Here is an 18244-nt window from a genome sequence, read left to right on the forward strand (position 1 = left end):
AACTGGGTTTCTGACTCCAACCTCAATATTCCTTGCCCCACATCAAGCTGTTTCACTTCAAATCCTCTCCATTTCACAATGCAGTCACGCTGGGCTGAAGGAGTGAACTGTGCATTGGAAGGCTGCCCTAAGCAGCAAAGAGACAGCTTGGTCTCCAGTGACCTGAAAGAATTATTTATTGCCCTGAGGTCCAGTGTACGAGTTGCCAAAGGGAAAAGCTTCCTTCCAACTGGCTCAGCAAGCTGACAGACGAAGTGTCGGGTTCTTGCTGGGGCAGTCATGCAGAGCTGGGATGACACGCAGAAGGCTGGCAGACCTGTCTCTGGGCAGATGGATCACCTGATACAGATGCTGGAGCCTGAGCCCTGGGATTGGCCCAAAACAGGGCTATGTTGACCCAACAGCTGAGCATTGGCATCCTGTCAATCTGCCGAGAGCCTAGAAATAGTGCGGGGCAGTCTGCTGGGTTCAGTGTGTCAGAGGAAGCAACCATGCAGGTGCTAACCAAGCGTTACCCCAAGAACTGCCTGCTGACCGTCATGGACCGGTATTCGGCCGAGGTGCACAACATGGAGCAGGTGGTGATGATCCCCAGCCTTCTGCGGGACGTGCAGCTGAGTGGGCATGAGGGCCGGGCCCAGGCTGAGGCCCCTGATCTCTACACCTACTTCACCATGCTCAAGGCCATCTGTGTGGATGTGGAACATGGGCTGCTGCCGCGGGAGGAGTGGCAGGCCAAGGTGGCAGGCGGCGAAGCTGAGGAGGCTAAGAATGGAACCGCAGAGACAGAGGAAGTCGAGGACGAGAGTGCCTCAGAAGAGCTGGAACTGGAAGCCCAGTTCCACCTGCACTTCTCCAGCCTCCATCACATCCTTATACACCTCACCAAGAAAGCCCAAGAGGTGACAAGGAAATACCAGGAAATGACGGGACAAGTTTGGTAGACCTTGGACACTAGGGAAGGTAATGGTGGCCATGCTGGTGGGTGTCAGAGTCTACCAAGGGACATTCCAGGAGAGGAGAGGGGGCAGTGGTGCAACCCAGTGGGAGAGGAACAGCCTGGCTCTCAGACAGTGCCACTCTTGCGTCAGGGTATTGGGACCACAACCTAGGAGGGCCTAAGACTAGGCCTGCGTTACTATCCTTCTGACCTCAAATTGGCAACTGCAATGAAGTGATATGGAAATAGAAGGAAAAGTGGCCTGTAAGGGCATATCTCATATGCACATACATATGTTTGTGCACGTGTGCATTTTTTTGTATGTGAATACTTGTAAATGTGTGAATTGAATGAGTGTGTTCTCATCATTGACTTTGTTAAGAATTTGATTAAAGAGGGGCCGGGCGCGGTGGCTCACGCCAAATCCCAGCACTTTGGGAGGCCAAGGCGGGTGGATTGCCTGAGGTCAGGAGTTCGAGATCAGCCTGGCCAATGTGGTGAAACCCCGTCTCTACTAAAAATACAAAAATTAACTGGGCGTGGTGGCAGGCACCTGTAGTCCCAGCTACTCTGGAGGCTGAGGTAGGAGAATGGCGTGAACCCGGGAGGCGGAGTTTGCAGTCAGTCGAGATTGTGCCACTGCACTCCAGCCTGGGCGACAGAGGGAGACTCCGTCTCAAAAAACGAAAGAAAGAAAGAAAGAGAGAGAGAGAGAGAGGGAAAGAAAGGAAAGAAGGAAAGAAAGAAGGAAAGAAAGAAGGAAAGAAGGAAGGAAAGAAAGAAAGAAAGAAAGAAAGAAAGAAAGAAAGAAAGAAAGAAAAAGAAAGAAAGAAAGAAAAGAAAGAAAGAAAGAAAGAAAGAAAGAAAGAAAGAAAGAAAGAAAGAAAGAAAGAAAGAAAGAAAGAAACTTACCTAAGGCATGCATATTGACTTAAGTGAACATTGTGAATTCCGTGTGTGTGACAGTGTTTCCCACATTTTTTCAAGTCACAGAACATGGAAAATTATATGGCACACAGGGATACATAGGTGAGTCTGCTTGCAGTACTCCTACAACAGGCTGGGGGTACTCTGACCATCCCAGGTTGGAACCCACCAAACGGGAAGCTGAGGGACCACTGTCATGGCACTCTAATCCATTCCAGGCAAACCGGAGTGTACAGACATGCCTGTTGGGAAGCCCTGTTGTATGTACATGTGATTATGTGTTCCAGTCTGAGCCTACATGTCTATGCAGAGGGGCTGGGGTGGTGAGTGTGGATGAGCAGCAAGCTAGACAAGCAGGTGGTGGCAGAGGGTAGGAGGTGGGAAGGGTCCCTAGCATGGTCATCACTAGTTCACTCATGGATCAAGACTAGTATTAATAGAAATTGGACCACAGTAGCTGCCAGTTTTGATTCTGTGCCACCTGCCAGCCCTGCTCCCACCAACTGGTCTCATTAGTTGTAAACAACATCCGTGTCCATTGCAATCTCAAAACCATCCGATGCAGCTATGCAGGAAAAGATTCTCATCCCCACTTTACTAGTAAGGGAATTGAAGTCAGAGAGGTGAAGTGACTCACCAAAGTCACACAGTAAAGAGACAAAAGTAAGACCGGCCTCAACTTTGAGCTGAGTGTTCTTTCCTCATACCCACTGTCTGCCATATTGTGTTATCTTCATAATCTGTGTGAAGGCTGCTCTGTAATTATGGGGAATAAATGCAGACCCCCAAACACAGAGCCTATGGAGATCTCTGCTCCAGGCATTTTCTCAGCCATTTTTCCTTCTCCCATTTCAAACCCAAACTGTCAACCTCAGCCCTTCTTCCCTCTCCCCTGGAGGCTCCCCGAGTTGCCTCACAGAGGTTCTTGAATTAGACTGGGCTGTGTCAACAGCTCTGGGTTCACATTCTGATTCTATCACTAATGAGCTGTGGGGCCTTGGGCAAGCTACTTCATTTCTCTGGGTTTCAGCTTCTTCACTGAACAGTAACAGTGGTAGTAAAACTAATGACTGGCATTTGAATAATTTTAAGATCACTTTGCATATCTATTATCTAATGGAATTATCATTCCCTTTTTTTTTTTTTTTTTTTGAGATGGAGTCTCACCCCGTCATCCAGGTTGGAGTGTAATGGTGCCATCCTAGCTCACTGCCACCTCTGCCTCCCAGGTTCAAGAGATTTTCCTCAGCCTCCCAAGTAGCTGGGATTACAGGCATGTGCCACCACACCCGGCTAATTTTTTTTTTATCTTTAGTAGAGACAGGGTTTCACCATGTTGGCCAGGCTGGTCTCGAACTCCTGGCCTTGTGATCCACCTGCCTCGGCCTCCCAAAGTGCTGGGATTGCAGGCATGAGCCACCGCGCCCAGCCTATCATTCCCTTTTGCAGATGAAAAAACCAGAGGCCTGAGAAGTAAAATGAGTCCAACATTACTCAGTAAATGACAGAGCCAAGATATGAACCCTGGCCTAATTAGTCTAATTATTTTCCTCTACAGTGGTGTTCCTTAGAGCCTTAGACTTTTGCAGAGTGGGCTCAAAGTGGGAACTGGGCATGGCAGAATGGGTAGAAACCACACTCTGATTCTCCAAATAGCTTCAAAGGCCAGAGCAGCAACTCTACACCGTAACATTTCAACACACCCTAACCTGATTTTCATTCAGAGGCAATATGGTATAGCAACAGTTAAAAATCTGGGCTCTTGTTCTGGCTCTTCCATTGACTTCTGTATTATCCTAGACAACTTTTATTTTTGAGATGGAGTCTCACTCCATCGCCAGGCTGGAGTGCAGTGGCGCGATCTCGGCTCACTGGAACCTCCACCTCCCGGGTTCAAGCAATTCTCCTGCCTCAGTCTCTCAAGTAGTTGGGACTATAGGCACGTGCCACCATGCCCAGCTAATTTTTTGTATTTTTAGTAGAGATGGGGTTTCATCATGTTGGCCAAGATGGTCTCAATCTCCTGACCTTGTGATCCTCCCCACTCGGCTTCCCAAAATGCTGGGATTACAGGCGTGAGCCACCGTGCCCAACCTCCCTTTTTTTTTTTTTTTTTTTTTTTTTTTTTGAGATGGAGTCTTGCTCTTGTTGTCCAGGCTGGAGTGCGGTGGTGCGATCTTGGCTCACTACAACCTCTGCCTCCCAGATTCAAGCAAGTCTCCTGCCTCAACCTCCCGAGGAACTGGGATTACAGGCTCACGCCACCACGCCCGGCTAATTTTTGTACTTTTAGTAGAGATGAGGTTTCACCATGTTGGCCAGACTGGTCTCGAATTCCTGACCTCAAGTGATCCACCCACCTTGGCCTCCCAAAGTGCTGGGATTACAGGCGTGAGTCACCAAGCCTGGCCCTAGACAACTTATCTTACCTTTCTGCATCTTAGTTTCCCTGTTAGTAAAATATAGCAGAGAAATCAAATGAGTTATTCCTGCTCTGACAACCTAGGATTCTCCTTACAATGCTGAGGCACTGCCAGTTTTCCATCAGCAACATCAGCATTGAGTTTTTTCATTTTAATTCCTGCTTCAATGGGCATGTGACAGTATTTTAGTTGTTTAAATTGATACTCACTTGGCCTTTTAAAAACTTCTTCACTCCACAGGTCCCTTCACATGATAAAAGGCAGACTCTGATGAGGCAGGCGGAGCAGTTCACCAGCCAATGATGAGAGCAGAAAGGCCTAGACCTGCAGCCAGAAGTGAAGGCGGCTCACTTCTCCCGGATGCTTCTCTAACTCCTGAGCACCAATTCCTGGATTCCAGTCACTGGCTCACCTTTAGAATGTCTGTTGCTATTGTTTACTGCTCCCCTCGCTCCTCTTACCAGCTTGGGGAGGTGACCAGGAGGGACTAGACAGTTACTTGTCCTGTGTGGTATGGTGGGAAGAGCGTAGGTGTTGGCAGGTGACCAAAATTCACATCCCTCCTCATGGCAGTCATTCAGTGTGTGTATTTATGCAAGTTATTTAACCCATTGGAGCCTAAATTCCCTCATCTATAAAATGGGGATAATATTATGTACCTCACAAGCTGTTGAAAACTAAACATGATGAATCAAAAGCACTTGGCATGTGAGGGCTATTAAAATAGCCTGATATTTTTTTCTCCCTCTCTCTCCTATGTATTTGCTCTGGTCCTTGCTTTTTACCCTCCAGAGCTAAGAGGTAGCAGACAGAGTCTCTTGGGATGAGTGGTTCACCCTCTTTCACTTGGCGACCACTGATGAGGCCAACAACAAGTGAACTATAAACGTATTTATTGCAGAAGTAATTAAAAAAACCAAAACCTTGTATTTGTACATCTTTATTATTTCTAAAGCACTTTCTCCAACCTAATTTCAGTTTTTACAAGTGGTACTCAAGAAAATAAAGACGGAATTCATTTGATTTTGCCCAGAAACCATCTGCTTATATTTATAAGGCTACCTAATTTGAAATCACACATAGGCCAGGCGTGGTGGCTCACGCCTGTAATCCCAGCACTTTGGGAGGCCGAGGCAGGTGGATCACAAGGTCAAGAGATCGAGACCATCCTGGTCAACATGGTGAAATCCTGTCTCTACTGAAAATACAAAAATCAACTGGGCATGGTGGCATGCACCTGTAGTCCCAGCTACTCAGGAGGCTAAGGCAGGAGAATTGCTTGAACCCAGGAGGTGGAGGTTGCAGTGAGCTGAGATCGCACCACTGCACTCCAGCCTGATGACAGAGCAAGACTGTCTCAAAAAAAAAAAAAAAAAAAAAAAAAAATCACATATACTTTATCTCCCAAACCTAATCTGATTATAAATTCTAAGCTAGGAAACAAAAACTTTTGAGACAAGTACCTTTTTTTTTTTTTTTTTTGAGACAGAGTCTCGCTCTGTCGCCCAGGCTGGAGTGCAGTGGCCGGATCTCAGCTCACTGCAAGCTCCGCCTCCCGGGTTTACGCCATTCTCCTGCCTCAGCCTCCCGAGTAGCTGGGACTACAGGCGCCCGCCACCTCGCCCGGCTAGTTTTTTGTTTTTTAGTAGAGACGGGGTTTCACTGTGTTAGCCAGGATGGTCTCGATCTCCTGACCTCGTGATCCGCCCGTCTCGGCCTCCCAAAGTGCTGGGATTACAGGCGTGAGCCACCGCGCCCGGCCAACTTTTTTTTTTTTTTTGACAGGGTCTCCTTTGTCACCCAGGCTGCAGTTAACTGTGACACAATCACAGTTAACTGCATCCTCGAACTCCAGGGCTCAAAAGATCCTCCCATTTCAGCCTCATGAGTAGCGGGGACTACAGGCACGTGCCACCATGCCCGGCTAATTTTTGTATTTTATGTAGAGACAGTGTTTTGCCATGTTGCCCAGGTTGGTCTCAAACTCCTGGGCTCAAGCAATCTACCCTGCCTCAGCCTCTCAAAGTGCTCGGATTCTAGCCACGAGCCACAGCATCAGGCCAGGACAATCATTTGATAAGCCATAAAAAGTAACCTCATTCCAGTTAGGTACAGTCTTTTGCTTCTAACTGCACCAAGCTCCACTGTAGACAGTATTAGCTCCTGAGTCCACTTTCTCCAGGATAATCCACCGAAGAGCAAAGACACCTTTGCAGCGTAAGACTTCTGTTTTCCTTGTCTGGAGTCTCCTCCTTCTAAACCACCTTCTATATCATTATAGACAGAGCTCAGAAATACAAACCTGACTGTATAATTTAAATACCTACAGGATGAAGTCAAAACTATTTGGCAAGAGTCACAGAATCCTCCATAATCTGGCTCACTCTAAATTCACTTTGCACTAGGATGGGACAGGCAAACCTTTTCTGAAAGGGCCACATATTAATTAGGCTTTGCAGGCCATAGGTCTCTATCGCAACTACTCAATTCTGCTCTTGTAGCATGGCAGTCACCACAAACAACATGTAAACAAATGAACATGGCTGTGTTCCAATAAGACTTTATTGGCAGTGGGCCAGATTTGGCCCATAGGCTGTAGTCTGCTAACTCTAAACTAGAATTGAACCTCATTTTAAAATCTTTCAGATGAGTGAATGGAAACTGACCATTCTCTGATGAATTATTTTTCTTACAACAATAAAAAGAGTCAGAATATTCATGGTAACTATTTTAATTACAAGGTGTCAACACACAGATAAGCATAAGCTTCAACTGTCATTAGAAACATGTTCCATCAAATTCAGAAACAGCAGGTATCAGTGAAACTGGAGCATGTATTTTGAAGACTTTAACGTATTGGATGGAATTTTTCAAAAATTTCAGCATATGTTTTCTTCTCTATAAAAGGAAAGATCATAAAAGATTTATTTTAAAAATATGTTTTAAAAATTGTATTTCCTAAAGGAAAATTAACACTCAGTAATCTTACTGATTGAAATCCTGATGTGGTCTGAATGTTCATGCCCCCCCCGAAGTTCATAAGTTGAAATGTAACCCCCAAGATGATGATATTACGAGGTTAGGACTTTGGGAGGTGATTAGGTCACAAAGGCTCTGTCCTCATGAGTGGGATCAGCTTAGGGGACCTTGTTTGCCTCTTCTACCATGTGAGGACACAGCAAGATGGCATCATCTATGAAGCACAGAGTGGGCCCTTAGCAGACACCAACTGTGCTGGTACCCTGATCTTAGACTTCCCAGCCTCCAGAACTGCAAGCAATAAATTTCTATTATTTATATATTACCCAGTCTATTCTGCAATTATACAGGTGGTAAGAAAAACCAAGTTAAAAAAAATTTTTTTTAATTACCCAGTTTAAGGCATTTTGTTATAGTAGGCCAAATGGACTAAGACAAACCCCTAAGAATTTCCCTATTTTCTTGTCCACGACTATGGCTTGGTAATCACTGAAGGATTTTCTTTCATTGAATGAAGAATAATTTTGGAGGAATCTGTGATGACAACCAAATGGCTGCCAAGAGGGACAAGGTGCTGCCAGGAATAACCTGACTGAAGAGGTGAAGGAAGAAATAAACACAGAAGGGCACAGGTCAGCCAGGAGAGGCCAGCAGCCAATGTGGTCAAGCTCTCCGGGCTCCCACTGTCCGTGCATGAGGCTCTTGGCACAACTGCCAGTAATCTGCAGCTCAGAAACAGAATGAGCCCTGCAGCTATACACACTCCTGCAGACACAGTGAACTCATGGAACTATGTCTAAGCAAAGAGCCAGAGGTCTGGGACTGAAGACTGCTCAGTCACTGGGCGTCACTCCTAGTAATCAATATAGCCAAGATGACTTCCAGCTCTAACATTTAATGGTTCTGAGTATTATGCATTCCCGATACATCCACTATTCATGCTTTGTGCTAGTCTTTAAGCTCTTCTTTGGCAAAAAAAGAAGCTGTATCTTTCTGATCCACCATAAATATATATGTGACTGAAGGCTGTGGGAAAATTAAAGAGTAATAAAATTTTAGAGCTAAATAAGATCTTAGAGATCAGTCTAATGAAATTTAAACGTTTTATATCACACATTTACATTAACAGGAAAATCTTTTTTTTTTTTTTTTTTTTTTGAGACAGGATCTCACTCTGTCACCTAGGCTGGAATGCAGTGGTGTGATCACAGCTCACAGCACCTTGACCTCCCAGGCTCAAGTAATCCTCCTGCCTCAGCCTCCCAAGTAGCTGGGACTATACGCATGTGCCGCCACACCCAGCTAATTTTTAAATTTTCTGTGGAGATGAGGTCTCACTATGTTGCTGAGACTGGGGAAAATCTATTTATATGTTTACAAGTTCAAATTTTTTCTATACTCATTCATTTACACATTTAATAAGGTCATGTGTGCCAAACCCCTGGGGAGACAAAAAAAAAAAAAACTGTCCTAGTAAGTTAAACTCCCAGCCTACAGAGACTCATATATGTGCACATGTGTTGTGTGTATGTGTGTAAAACACAGGTGAGAAAAGTTATATTACAACTATTAATAGATTCATAGCAGAATAGATATAGAGCACACTGAGGGAACGCCTGACTGCAGCTCGGTGAAAGCTTCACTGAGATAATGAAAGCAGAAATTTGCTAGGTGGATGGGGTGGAAACAGGGGCAAGAGGAAGAATAACATAGCAGGAAGAAGGTACAACATGTATAAAGCAATATAGGGCAGGCTCAGGACAAAGCATTTCACCAGGCAAATGATGAGTGATGAGGAATGAGGAAGTGTTCCATATGATTCATATCCACTATTATGCATTAGTGCCTGCTATGTGTAGGCTCTATGCGAGACGCTGGGAAACAAAGACAAAGCTACAATCCATGAAGAACACAGACGTGTATATCATACGGTAGATAAGAATGTGGGTAAAGTGTTTCTACCAGAGGACACGCAATTAGCTAAGCTGGAGGAAATGAGCCATCCTAAGGAGTCTGGATTTTATCCACTGGGCAATGGATGACTTATTTTATTTTAATTTTATTTTATTTTTTGAGACAGAGTCTCGCTGTGACGCCCAGGCTGGAGTGCAATGGAGCGATCTTGGCTCACTGAAACCTCCGCCTCCTGGGTTCAAGCAATTCTCCTGCCTCAGCTTCCCAAGTAGCTGAGATTACAGGCACGCGCCATCATGGCCGGCTACTTTTTGTATTTCTAGTAGAGACGGGGTTTCACCATGTTGGCCAGGCTGGTCTCAAGTTCCTGACCGCAGGTGATCTGCCCCCCTCGGCCTCCCAAAGTGCTAGGATTACAGGCGTGAGCCACTGCGCCCAGCCGGAAAACTATTTTAAACAGATGTGATCAGATTTGCTGTCACTGGAAATAAGACCAAAGCAAGTGGTGAGTTAACAGGCAAGTGCAACAGTCCGAGCAAGAGATTATCAAGGCCTGAAGCAGGGAGAGGAGAGTTCAAAGTTGAGAAATATTTAGGAAGTAGAACTGATAAGACTTGATGATTAATGGGAAGTGAAAGAGAAAGACTTGATAATTCTCAGGCTTCTGGCTTGAGTGTCCAGGTGGACAGTAGTGCCATTCCCTGAAGCAGGACACAGAGGAGCAGGTGGTTTGGGAAGGCAGAGGGGACATGAGTTTTGTTTGCTGTCCAAAGGAGACAGAGGTAGTCAGGCAAAAACTGGATATATTAATTCAAGAGAATTTTGGTCTATAGACTAAGATGTGGGAGTCAACAGAATTTAGAAGGTACCTAAAGCCATAGACATGGATAAGATTAACCAGGGAAAATAATAATACAGTAAACACAGATTCTCTAAAATTAACTTGAAATACCTTTTTCAGGAAAATCCTCTGGATGTAATTTCATATATCCAAACATTTCACGGTCCCTCACAGCATACGTGTAGTCTTCACGTTTTACAAGATAATATCCAACAAAATAAAAGGCCGTAATATATAGAAGGTGGCGATGCAAACCTGAAATTCAAATGACAAATCCCAAAGAAAGCAAAAATTAGTCAATATGTATTAAAAGTTACATTTTTGGCTGGATGCAGTGGCTCACACCTGTAATCCCAGCACTTTGGGAGGCCGAGACGGGTGGATCACCTGAGGTCAGGAGTTCGAGACCAGCCTGGCCAACATGGTGAAACCCTGTCTCTATTAAAAATACAAAATTTGGCTAGGGGTGGTGGTGGGTGCCTGTAGTCCCAGCTACTTGGGAGGCTGAGGCAGGAGAATCATTGGAACCTGGGAGGCAGAGGTTGCAGTGGGCTGAGATTGCGCCACCGCACTCCAGCCTGGTCGACAAAGTGCCCAGCCTGTTATGGCATTTATTTAAAAAATAAAAATAAAAAAAGCGCTGGGCTCAGTGGCTCATGCCTGTAATCCCAACACTTTGGGAGGCTGAGGCAGGTGGATCGCCTGAGGTCAGGAGTTCAAGACCAGTTCACATGGTGAAACCCTGTCTCTACTAAAAATACAAAAATCAGCCAGACGGGGTGGTAGGCGCCTGTAATCCCAACTACTCAGGTGGCTGAGGCAGGAGAATCGTTAGAACCCGGGAGGCAGAGGTTGCAGTGAGCCGAGATCGCACCACTGCACTCCAGCCTGGGGGACAGAGTGAGGCTCTGTCTCAAAAAACAAAAAACAAACAAAAAAAGGCACTCTGAACAAACAGCCTTGATCCTTGACAAGGTCTAGCTCTGTTGCCCAGGCTGGAGTGCAGTGGCACAGTCACACCTTACTGCAGCCTCAACCTCCTAGGCTCAAGCAATCCTCTCACCTCAGCTTCCCAAGTAGCTGGGACCAAAAGCGTGAACCACCATGCCCATTTTTTTTAAAAGGGATCTTGCTATGTTTCCCAGACTGGTCTTGAACTCCTGGGCTCAAGCGATCCCCCTGCCTCAGCCTCCCAAACTGTTGGGATTACAGGAATGAGCCACCCCACTCAGCCCACATTATCACTTCTTTAAAGGTTAGCGAATCTAAAATATTACATGTAATGTATATTTTAGCATATAGCACTTAATATTTATTTAATAAATGAATGAACAGCCTTGGGTAATTCAATTTACTACCTCTAAAACACAGACAAGACCTACCCTGGCTGGGCGTGGTGGCTCACACCTGTAATCCCAGCACTTTGGGAGGCCGAGGTGGGTGGATCACCTGAGGTCAGGAGTTCAAGACCAGACTGGCCAACACAGTGAAACCCCATCTCTACTAAAAATACAAAAATTAGGCCAGGCGCGGTGGCTCAAGCCTGTAATCCCAGCACTTTGGGAGGCCGAGGCGGGCGGATCACGAGGTCAGGAGATCGAGACCATCCTGGTTAACATAGGTGAAACCCCGTCTCTACTAAAAATACAAAAAACTAGCCGGGCGAAGTGGCGGGTGCCTGTAGTCCCAGCTACTCGGGAGGCTGAGGCAGGAGAATGGCGTGAACCCGGGAGGAGGAGCTTGCAGTGAGCTGAGATCCGGCCACTGCACTCCAGCCTGGGTGACAGAGCAAGACTCCGTCTCAAAAAAAAAAAAAAAAATACAAAAATTAGCCGGGCGTGGTAGCGCACACCTGTAGTACCAGCTACTCAGGAGGCTGAGGCTGGAGAATCGCTTGAACCTGGGAGGTGGAGAATGCAGTGAGCCAAGATGGCACCACTGAACTCTGGCCTGGGCGACAGAATGAGACTGTCTCAAAAAAAAAAAAAAAAAAAGGCCTATCCTATCTTTCTCATAGTAGCAGCATATAAAACAAGACATATGCATGTAAAAGTATTTTGGAAAATGTATAAAACAATAAAAATGAAAAATATTCCTATGTTCTAGAACTGGGCAGAACACTCTCTCTTACCCCAAACAGCCACTGCTTTCCCTAATGGGCTACCCGCCATATAGCAAACCAAAGAGTGCATGTTCTCCCATGTGCCACTGGACTGCAGAGACACACAGAACCAGACTCTCTCTACGCTGACCCATGTTCCTCACAGAAAAACTCCATAAGTGTTTGAGATGATGATGTCAGCACCCCAGCCCTAAAGGCATGGCTTGGCCTCTTCCCAAGGCCCCGTTTTCCTAACCTCTCTCCTCATTCTCTCTGAGTGGTCTACCTCTCACTACCTGCACACCCCGTCTACAATCATCTTCCCATTCTTTACTCGGTGAGTCTAACCCCAGCAGCTATTGTGCTCTTTGCAGAACATCATAAATTACTGATATATTAAACTAGAGATCAATAAATATTTAATTCTGTGGGCTATACTTAGAATACCAACTACCTCTAAATTTAGGGCACATTAAGTGGTAACCAGCAAGAAGGTTAAGTTTAAAAAAACAGATGATGAGAAAAACTTATAAAAAAATTCTATTTATTGATAGTACAGTAGGGTGACTACAGTTAACAATAATTTGTAGTATAGTTCGAAATTGCTGGAGGAGAGGAATTTGAATGTTCCCAACATAAAGAAGGGGTGAATGTTTGGGGTGATGGATGGCCCGTTTGCCCCAGTTTCAACATTACACATTGTATGCATGTATCAAAATATCACAGGTACCCCCAAAATATGTACAACTTATTTTTAAAGTCTTATTCTTAAAAAATTCTTCTTAACATTTCCTGCTAATTTGAAAAAGAGCTACACAATTTTATTTCATTGATAGAAATTCATTATTATGAGACATATTCATTATTATGAGACAGAATCTTGCTCTGTCACTTAGGCTGGAATACAGAGGCATGATCACACTCACTGCAGCCTCAACCTCCCAGGCTCCAGTGATCCTCTTACTTCAGCCTCCCAAGTAGCTGGGATCACAGGTGCATGCCACCATGTCCAGATAGCTTAAAAAAATTTCTTTTGTAGAGACAAAGTTTTCCTATGTTGCCCAGGCTGGTCTTGAAACCAAGCAATCCTCCCATCTCAGCCTTCCAAAGTGTTGGGATTACAGGTGTGAGCCACAGTGTCCAGCCAGAATATCCCATTACTCACAGAATGCCAGGTACTCTCCAGGGCTTTGAAAATCTACCATATCTCTTTCACTACACCTCCAACTCTCTTAGAAACAACATTTATGTGATACACACCTTCACCCTATATGCACAAACTTGTACCACAATTTGTCTTTTTAATGGATATGGCCATCTGGTCTGTAAACCTTTGGAGGATTGGGACCATGTTTTATATTCCTTGTAATCTACATATAGTTATTCACTCAATACTACCTTTTTTTTTTTTTTTTAAAGACAGAGTCTCAGTCTGTCGCCCAGGCTGGAGTGCAATGGCGCAATCTCGGCTCACTGCAATCTCCGCCTCCCAGGTTCAAGCAATTCTCCAGCCTCAGCCTCCCGAATAGCTGGGATCACTGGCATGTGCCAACACGCCTGGCTAACTTTGGGGTTTCACCATATTGGTCAGGCTGGTCTTGAACTCTTGACCTCAGGTGATCCACCTGCCTCAGCCTCCTGAAGTACTGGGATTACAGGCATGAGCCACAACACCTGGCCTCACTCAATACTTATTGAACACCTACTATAGATATCAGACACTGACCTAGATAAACACAATATGCATTCAGTAAATGCTGCTGAGGACAACCATTTCAATAAAGTCCTAGGATCTAAATCTTCCAAAGCAATTTAGGGAAGCTCTGGGAGCTCAGGAAGTCTGATCCCTACTCCTGGGCTACACAGTTTATATTCATTATCTCATGTAGTCCTGAGATAGGGAACTTCCCCAGAATCAAATGACTAGTGGGGTGGAGGTGGTGTCAAACCCCAAAGCATATGCTCTTAACTGCTGTACTCTTCTGTCTCCCAGAAAGGCACAAACTGCTAAACTAACAACAATGAGATTAAGTGGTGCATATGTCACATTTCAGTCAACCTTTACTTCCTCTACAGCATTCTCCCTCCCATCTGTATCTCCTTTGTGCTCCTAAAGTGCTTTCTGCTCACCCACCTCTATCAAAACATGTATCTATCATACCAAGATCAGCAACAGACTGTTTGTTTGTCTCCCTGATTTCACTAGGAGCTCCATAGGGCACATAACAGAGAAACAGTTCAGTAAGGCCAGGCACAGTAGCTCACACCTATAACCCCAGCACTCTGGGAGGCCGAGGTGGCAGGATCACTTGAGGCCAGAAGTTCAAGACCAGACTGGCCAAGATGTCAAGACCCCATCTCTACAAAAAATTTAAAAATTGGCCAGGCCTGGTGGTATGCACCTGTAGTCCCAGCTACTCAGAAGGCTAAGATAGGAGGATCGCCTGAGCCCAGAGGTCGAGGCTGCAGTGACCCATGATTGCACCACTGCCCTCTACCCTGGGTGACAAGTGAGATCCTGTATCAAAAAAAAAAAGGGGGGGTTCAGTAAATGAACAAATTACAAATGTATGGTAAACTGTTTGCATAACAAGAGCTAAGGAAGGGGAACTCTGTCCAGCACCTTTTACATGTCAGACATTTTACCTATAGAATCTCACTCAATTCTCACAACAAATATGCAAAAATTAATTATTCTTATTTTATAGATGAGGAAACTTTGGCTCTGATCGACCTGACCATGTAACTTGCCCAAACTGACACAGCTGGAAAGCAGTAGAGCAAGTCTGTTTATTTATTTATTTATTGGAGACAAGGTCTCAACTTTGTTGCCCAGACTGTAGTGCAGTGGTGCAATCACGGCTTGCTGCAGCCTCAACTTCCTGGGCTCAAGTGATTCTCCTCCCTTAGCTTCCTGAGTACCTGGGACTACAAGTGCACATCACCATGCCTAGCTAATTTCTTATATTTTTTGTAGAGACAGGGTCTCACTATGTTGCCCAGGCTGGTCTTGAACCTGCCTCAAGAGATCTTCCTGCCTTGGTCTCCCAAAGTGCTGAGATTACAGGTGTGAACCACTGTGCCTGTGCCTGGTGAGCAAGTCTGTTTAGTTCCAAAGTGGAGCTCTTTTCATTACACCAAGTGACAGTCTTGGGCAAGTGTGAAGTGGTGATGAAAAGGGAAAGCCTCGAGTCCTCAGAGGCATAAATGGACAAAGATCACTCCTTTCTGAAGTGAGGAGTCATGTCCAAGGGAGATAGGATTTCAATACTGTTTGAGCACTGGAAATGCTGGGATTTGATGGCTGGGAGCTGACCTTCAGGCATGACATACAGCTGTAAGAAGGCAAAAGATGTACAAGTGTGGTGACTCCTAATTGCCTGAACCATTGCCTGAGCTTTTTTCCTGATTGTGCTTCTTGGTTCCAATCAACGCCTCACATTGCTGACAAAGATGACTTTTTAAAATACAGAGCTCATCACTGCACCCCTGCAGCTCTCAAAAGCTTACAAAGTTCCTGGTTGGCTAGAAAATAAATTGCCAAGCTCTGCTAAAATCTCCCTTGTAGTTTTATCACCCTAAACCTGAACACTCACTCAATCATTAAACACCTTCCATTCAGAAGTCCTTGCCCTCAATGGCTCCCACTAGCCCCATGGGCCTAGAAAGCTGTCTGTCTCTCAGTCCTGCCCGATAATCAAAGCTAACTTCAAAGGCCCCTCTTCCAAAGTTCCTCTCCTCTTTTCCCTCTGGAAATCCATAGAGCTTAGCAAAGCTACTGTGGTGGTTATTATCAGAATAGTCAGTGTCTCTGATGGGATTACAGCACACTGGTTCAAAGCCTCCTATTCAAACTGTGGTCCTCAGACCAGCAGCAGCAGTATTTGAGCACTTGTTGGTAACATCAAGTTCCTCCCCAGACCTCATGAATCAGAATCCGCATTTTTTTTTTTTTTTTTTTTTTTTTTGAGACAGGGTCTCACTTTGTTGCCCAGGCTGGGGTGCAATGGAGCAATCTCGGGTTACTGCAACCTCTGCCTTCCAGGCTCAAACGACCCTCCTGCCTCAGCCTCCCTCAGCCTGGGACCACAGGCGTGCACCACCACGCCCGGCTAACTTTTTTAGTTTTTTGTGGAGACCGGCTTTCGCCCTTTTGCCGAGACTGGTATACAGTTCCTGAGCTCAAGCGATCCGCCCGCCACGGCCTCCCAAGGCGCTGGGATTACAGGTGTGAGCCACCGCGCCCAGTCTAGAATCCGATTTTAACAAGACACCTATGCTATTCGTATGCACATTAAGTTTGAGAAGCACCGGTGTCCCATATCCATTCAGAGGTCAAAAAAAAAAAAAAAAAAAAGCTCTGCTACGTAATAGCCATATGACCTTGGGCAAGCTGCTGTTAACCTGTTAGGCTCGGTTTCCTCGTTGTGAATAATACATCCCTAATAAAGTGTTTTAAGGCCTACATGCTATCAATAATGCCCATAGTGTGAGTAGCGCGTGGCATGGAGTCACGGCTCATTTGTGCACACAGTACAACACGAACTGAGAAGAGTAGTCCCGGGTCCTTCACAGACTCAGTTCGGGCTTCACTGCACCTCAATTTCTTCAAGTGCCAAATGACACACTGGCTCTGCTCGATTCTAAAGAGCTAACGGGGCGCGGACCGCCCGGGAAGGCGAGCTGGGGTCAGCTAGGCAACAAGGCACGGAAAAACAGAGCACCTCAGGAGGGCCTACGGCGGGGCAGGTCTGCAGCCCTGCGACCCCCTCTCCTCCCAGCCGATCCCGACCGCGCAGCACTCACCAGCCGACGGGATCGGCCTCCGGTGGATGAAGTTATCAACCAGGCCAGCGCAGTATCCCAAGAAGCCGACGTAGAGAAGCCGCGGGTCGGTCAGCTTGGGCGGGGGCAGGCTCCGGGACTCATCCGGCAGAAACCGTAAGGGCTCTGGGTTCCGCCGTGGGACCATGGTGACGCCGTTCCCACTCGAGGCCTGGTCTCAGACCACGAACTACAAAGAAAACCACCACGACCACTACCCGGGACTAAGGAGTCAGCTTTCTCCTCCTCCTCTGCGCGCCGGACTCAAGGCCACGGCGCAGTGCGGTGCAGCGCCCAAAAGCTTCCCGATGCGTGCTGCTGCCGGAACCCCGCACGCAAAGTTCCGGACTGCTAGGTGTCAATTCGCTCGTCCGCCCGCGCTAATTCTCTGGTGGGAGTGGGTTTCACGGGCCTGGTAACGCTTGGTGGAGGAGTACCCCAAACGAGCCAAACTGGGCAAAGTCTAGGAGACACTGATTTTCTTTTCTGCCAACTTCCGCACCCAGAATTGCCTCTCCCTCCCCTGCCCTTTCTGGAAAGATTTATCTTTTCATCCAATGCCCACAAATGAGCATGATGCATAGTTTTGAACAACGTAATTACTTGAAATTCCATAAAAGCTAGTTTTCGTTTTCTGAGTTTTCAGGCGTTCATTCGCATAGACACATCCTCCAGAGGCTAAAATTAAGGTCTGGTCAGCAACAAAAGAATTTAGAGAAGCCCAGGACTGGATCGTTGTAGTCTTTTCTTGAAATTCAGATTTGGAGGCAGCACCCTAAAATGTTTCACCTCTGGGTCTTCACGTCCTTGCACATGGCTGAGTGAGGAGGTGTTCCCTAAAGGTTTGAGTAATGAGGCCAGGTGCCGTCACTCAGGCCTGTAATCCCATCACTTTGGAAGGTGGAGGCTGGTGGATCACCTGAAGGTCAGGAGTTCAAGACCAGCTTGGCCAACATGGTGAAACCCCATCTTTATGAAAAATACAAAAAATTAGCTGGGCGTGGTGGCAGATGCCTGTAGTCCCAGCTACTTGGGAGGCTGAGGCAGGAGAATGGTGTGAACCCGGGAGGCGGAGCTTGCAGTGAGCCGAGATCAGCCACTGCACTCCAGCCTGGGCAACAGAGCAATACTCCATCTCAAAAAAAAAAAAAAAAAAAAAAAAAAAAAAAAAAAAAAAAAGGTTTGAGAAATGAAAGAAGGAATTTACAATTCTGTTAAGCAATTTTCCAGTCTCTGCTGTCAGGCCTCTGAGCCGAACGAAGCTCAGCCATTGTAACCCCTGTGATTTGCACATA

At 46.0% G+C, this 18244-nt stretch overlaps 3 protein-coding genes across 3 annotated transcripts in view; 1 reads left to right on the forward strand and 2 right to left on the reverse strand.

The window, feature by feature from the left end:
• The window catches only part of CLNS1A (chloride nucleotide-sensitive channel 1A), an 820929-nt gene that overhangs the window by 456461 nt on the left and 346224 nt on the right, over positions 1–18244 (reverse strand). The window lies entirely within an intron of this gene.
• THRSP (thyroid hormone responsive) lies at positions 302–5219 on the forward strand. Its single transcript, XM_050757500.1, has 2 exons — positions 302–963; positions 4531–5219. Exon 1 carries the CDS (start codon positions 390–392, stop codon positions 942–944), a length of 555 nt encoding a protein of 184 aa, XP_050613457.1. The 5' UTR covers positions 302–389; the 3' UTR covers positions 945–963; positions 4531–5219.
• NDUFC2 (NADH:ubiquinone oxidoreductase subunit C2) lies at positions 6835–17231 on the reverse strand. Its single transcript, XM_050757504.1, has 3 exons — positions 16932–17231; positions 10136–10279; positions 6835–7188 (listed from the first exon to the last, which is right to left on the reverse strand). Exons 1-3 carry the CDS (start codon positions 17095–17097, stop codon positions 7139–7141), a joined length of 360 nt encoding a protein of 119 aa, XP_050613461.1. The 5' UTR covers positions 17098–17231; the 3' UTR covers positions 6835–7138.

This window comes from Macaca thibetana, chromosome 14 (genome assembly GCF_024542745.1).
Source record: "Macaca thibetana thibetana isolate TM-01 chromosome 14, ASM2454274v1, whole genome shotgun sequence".
Taxonomy (NCBI): Eukaryota; Metazoa; Chordata; class Mammalia; order Primates; family Cercopithecidae; genus Macaca; species Macaca thibetana.

What these genes read in the sequence shown, in the direction of transcription:
- NDUFC2 (XM_050757504.1), bottom strand. Translation starts at nt 17,097, where the DNA reads ATGGTCCCACGGCGGAACCCAGAGCCCTTACGGTTTCTGCCGGATGAG. An exon ending in GAGGCCGATCCCGTCGGCTG is followed by an intron (nt 10,280 to 16,931) that starts GTGAGTGCTGCG and finishes TTTGAATTTCAG; the next exon opens with GTTTGCATCGCCACCTTCTA. An exon ending in AGAGGATTTTCCTGAAAAAG is followed by an intron (nt 7,189 to 10,135) that starts GTATTTCAAGTT and finishes TTCCTTTTATAG; the next exon opens with AGAAGAAAACATATGCTGAA.
- THRSP (XM_050757500.1), top strand. Translation starts at nt 390, where the DNA reads ATGTTGACCCAACAGCTGAGCATTGGCATCCTGTCAATCTGCCGAGAG.